Source organism: Gavialis gangeticus, unplaced genomic scaffold, assembly GCF_001723915.1.
Source record: "Gavialis gangeticus isolate Ggan-Ray unplaced genomic scaffold, GavGan_comp1, whole genome shotgun sequence".
Taxonomy (NCBI): Eukaryota; Metazoa; Chordata; order Crocodylia; family Gavialidae; genus Gavialis; species Gavialis gangeticus.
Window position 1 is genome coordinate 187,889,691 of NW_017729022.1, and position 4,636 is coordinate 187,894,326.

The 4,636-nt window shown below is 37.0% G+C and overlaps 1 protein-coding gene across 3 annotated transcripts in view; it reads right to left on the minus strand.

Annotated features, from left to right (window-relative positions):
- Positions 1 to 1,452: 1,452 nt before the first annotated feature.
- The window catches only part of CCDC85A (coiled-coil domain containing 85A), a 204,110-nt gene continuing 200,926 nt past the window's right edge, over positions 1,453 to 4,636 (minus strand). For all 3 annotated transcript variants that reach the window (XM_019516658.1, XM_019516657.1, XM_019516656.1), the window contains one exon: positions 1,453 to 3,454. In XM_019516658.1, coding sequence (XP_019372203.1) covers positions 3,405 to 3,454 — 50 coding nt within the window. In that variant the 3' untranslated portion in view covers positions 1,453 to 3,404. The remainder of the gene's footprint in view (positions 3,455 to 4,636) is intronic.

Below are 4,636 nucleotides of genomic sequence, written 5' to 3' on the forward strand. Positions count from 1 at the left end.
CTCACCTTCCCTGGAGATCTTCAAGAGGAGACTGGATAGGCACCTGGCTGGGGTCTTATGACCCCTCCCACCCCCAGTGCTCCTTCCTGCCCATGGCAGGGGGTCGGACTAGATGATCTGTCTAGGTCCCTTCTGACTCATTGATTCTATGATTCTATGTAGCTAGATATTTGTTAGGGAGGTATTTGACAGTGACAAGTGAAGAGGAATGTTACTGAACACAAAAACCTTTGGTGCAATTGACATTCTGGAGACTCAGTCGGTATAAGATACCAGAAGGCTGTACGTGACTCCTGCTCTGCACAGCATGTTTATACTAGATCTGAGCCTGTGCTCAAAATGTTAAAGAGGGCATGCTCACTTTCTACAGTGTTCATAAACATGTCCATCACCCACAACCTTTTGGGAGCAGACAGTATTGGAGATACTCAATTTGTTGAAAAACAAAGTGCCAATCTCTGTGATCTAGCCCCAAAACTATATCACCTTTTCTCCACTAAAGAATAAGGTTAAATGGTATGTTTAGGTACTTTATCAACGTACATCACAATAACAGAGCCAAGAAATAGCTCCATCTATAACTTTGAGGGGATTTTACTCTGTTGGGGTTTCTCTGACCAGAAACATTTCCTATGGAGTTTCATACTCTCCCACTCCTCTTCTGTTCTTATTACAGTGTGGAAGAATGCAGCTACAGTATTTTCATTTCCCAGAAGGAAGTGCATATATTAAAATTTCCATCTTCTAGTCAAGACCACTAAAACAAATAAACTCATAAGACATTTGCCGAAATATTCTGGCCTACACCCTCAGCTCTGGCCAACTGCTATCAGTGCAAGACCTAGGTGTGGACTCCTCCAGTATTGACCTGGATGTGTACCAGTCTGAACTCATAGTATAAATGGATCTGCTTTAAATTAAGTCCACTGCCAATAGTTCCAAGCGAGCAGCAGTATGGCAGACGGGGGTTATCAAGGAAAATTGGAATCACCCATCCAAAAGGAAGCCCTCTCTTTTCTTAATGCCACACCACATATGCAACAGAAAAGGGTAGGTGTGAAAGATACCACTGTGCAGGCTCAATATCCCTAGAAGCTCCCTCTCACTGAAATAATCTTACAGAATTACAGCTGTTTTGAACCAGCAGTATGGCATAAACCAACCCTATGACAGAGTAGGTTCAGTATATTTTCCATTAGCGGAAATTAAGGAATAAAAGTAGATAAGTAAACATGAAACTGGTGTAGAAGCTGGTGTAGAAGCCTGATTTTTTTTCCACATCTAGGACTCCCAATAGCTGTCCTGGGTGATATGGCATTCAAAAATCTAACAGAACTGCAACAGGACTTCTGTGCAGGAAGTATCTTGTCCAGATTCTTCAGTGAACAGAATCTGCTTCTCACAAAAGTTCAGATATTTCAAGAACTGTCAGCAAAAGAAAGCAAACAACTGCAAGGTTCAATCATTTATTACCATTGCTAAGATGAACACAGATACTTGATACCCAATTATTATGCAGAACTGTAAAAAAATAGTTTTAATACAGTATCAAAATTTACACAAGTGTCATGTCAAAAGACCAGTGTCCTTCAAATTAGCCCCTGCAGCTAGGTACTGCAGGCACACATACTTGGTTTACATTTCTTCATATATAGGAATACAACAATTTAAGTGTAACTATGAGAATTGCTTATATGAGAAAAAGTAATATGGAAATATAACAAGCCATTGCTTAGGTTTATATATATATATATATATATATATAAATATATAGATGTGTATATGTATGTAAGAAGCATTTTAAGAAGCAAAATTAAAGGCCAGATTCTGCAGTCTTCACTCAAGGAAAAGGAGTCAACAGGAGTTATGCCTGAGATCAGAGGCCTTGTAGTTATGTCAAATGGCACCAAATAAGAACAACAGGATAGATGAAATTACAGTTGCAAATTAATCCATAACAACTTTCTGAAGACATTAAGCTAATTTTACAACATATGCCCATAGGAAAAAAGGTTGTACAGCATCCCAGAAACATTCCACTATCAACGGACCAGTAATACAACATGTAACAAGCCCACAGGAAACAGAGACTACCAGCTTTGGCTCAAATATTAGTAATCAGGAACAAACCCAAAACCTGGGAATTGTTGCATTCCTATTTTTTGATGCTCAGCTATGGTAAAAAGTTAAGCAACAGCATTCAGTCACAAGCCTGTTGCACATTCATATAAGAAACTATCATTGCATTTAGATATACACAAAATACCTATCATAGCATTTCAATGCACACAATCTAATATTATACATGTAGAAAAAAAATTAAATTTAGCACATCTAGGGCACCTCCTGGTCAAAATTCTAGCAATCCAAACAAGAGCTTTTAGTCTCAGAAAAATGAAAGACATGCTTTGAGTATAATAAAGATTTCTCTAAAGGAATACTATGGTGGGCAAAGAAAGCTTTGAATAAATGCAGTGCAATCTTTTAGATTCATATGGGTCTTGTTAAATAAACCAGCATGTCTCTAACCTAAATGGAAGAAATTAGCAATCTGACACCTGGAAAATACTTTAAAAAAAAACCCTCAGATGGTAGTTTTGGTTTGAGATCTTTCATATGGATTGCCAAGTGTTCCATTCATTTAAAATGGTGCTCATCATATACGTCTTCAGAAAAGATGCACCAAAGTGAATGAAAAAGAAGTCTATCTTCACTTTCATTTAGAAAGAAATTGTGTTTTACTACAAGTACTGTAGTTTTTGCTACACTACTGGCTGGTCTTTTAGCACCTCAAAATACAAATATTCTAGGAAAAAATGCTCAGCTAAACATTTCTTACGCACCATTAACTAATAGCTTATAGACTGAAGTGCAAGTTACTAAATAACCGATGTTCTCAAAACTGTGGAGACTGAAGGCACAGTTTATTGGTGTCTCTCCAGCCTGGTGAAAACTCCTGTAAATCTAATGGAAAAAGTCATTCAAACTCATTGGAGGTTCACCCTAAGTATCTAAAAAAAAATCATTTTCTCTGTGCATCTCCTGCAGAGTCCCCAGTTACGTTTTAAGTGGGAATTATAATATCTGAATGTTTCTTAAAGTGTATGCATAAATGACAGCGCCATGATTACAAGAGGCAGCATTTAGCTATTCAATAGACTGCAATGACAGAATACATGGGACACACAACTCGTGTCTGAAAGACTTCTATGAAGAGTCTGTCCTAGTTTCAGAAGCAATCACATGTAGTGCATGTAGACATCCTGTTGTCAGCTGAGAAGTTACTGTAGAGAGAATAAATTCTTTATCTGTCACTGGCATTTTAAACTTTGTATCTCCAGAGAGAGGCGATGCTCATGTCCTCTTACATTGGTCCTTTATACTGATTCCCCGACAAATGTTGTCTAATTCCAGGGCACGAGCCTGCAGCATCTCCAAGTTTCCTCCACACAACCTAAGGGCGGTAATAGAAAAAGATGTCATTCTGTCATCCAACACAAAGGGGCAGGGTGATTTATATATTCTTTATACATACCATGCACCATAAATAGAGACTGAGAGGCAAGTACTTAAAGCATGACGACAGAGTACATTTTGAAGGACAACACATTCTTCCTTAACAAAGAAAGTACATATTTCAAATAATCAATGATCAAAAATGAAAATAATGTACCACCATATGAATCACTCTGACACTATGTTTGGAATACAAAAAATGAAAACATATATATATATAATTTGTTCCCAGACGGAAAAAAAAAAAACTCCTACTCAAGTCAATTTCAGGAAGATGGATTTAGTCCAACAAACAATTTAAGCATATGTTCAACTTTAAACACAGGAGTGAGTGGATCTGTTTACTTGAGTGAGACTATTAACTTTCGTAAAGTCAAACACCTATTGAAATTCTTTGCTTAATTTTAAGAAAATGAGAAGTCTCATGGAAATCAATAAAAGTGTCCCTGTGCTTAAAGTTATATAAGCTTAAGTGTTTTGCTAGACCAGAAGCAAATACAATTTTAGCAGGAATTCTCACGTATTTTCATAGTATGGACTGTATATGGAAAGGAGTCTTCCTTGTCCTCATCTCCATTCCCATTTGTGAGTGTACAGCACACGTTACAACAAAAGACACTCCTCATACAGAAAACTAACAACAGGAAAGCATTTACTGTATTCCTACATGACTTTTAAGATTTACCAACTCAAAATAAGAGTAGAAAGCACCCAAGCATGCCCTAGACCAGGAATGGGCCATTATTTTGGCTGGAGGGCCACTTAATGAGTTTCGGTGCGCTCTGGAGGGCCACACACACAAAATCTTTCAGAAGATATCATTTTAACAAATTATAGATAAACAAAATAATCACATACTAAAAATAAAACATCTATTTTTAACATACATTACTTTTATTTCAAAAACTATTTTTTCTTGATTTATAATTTTTAGTTGAGTACATAAATAAATAAATAATATACACACACACACATATATATATAGAAAGAGAGAGAGAGAGAGAGAGAGAGAGATGATTGCATAATAGCTCAAAATAGAGTTTTACTCTTTTATAGTGTGTGTGTGGGGAAGTTGGGAGGCATGAGGAGTGGGGTTGTACAGGGTGGGTGGTATGGGGGG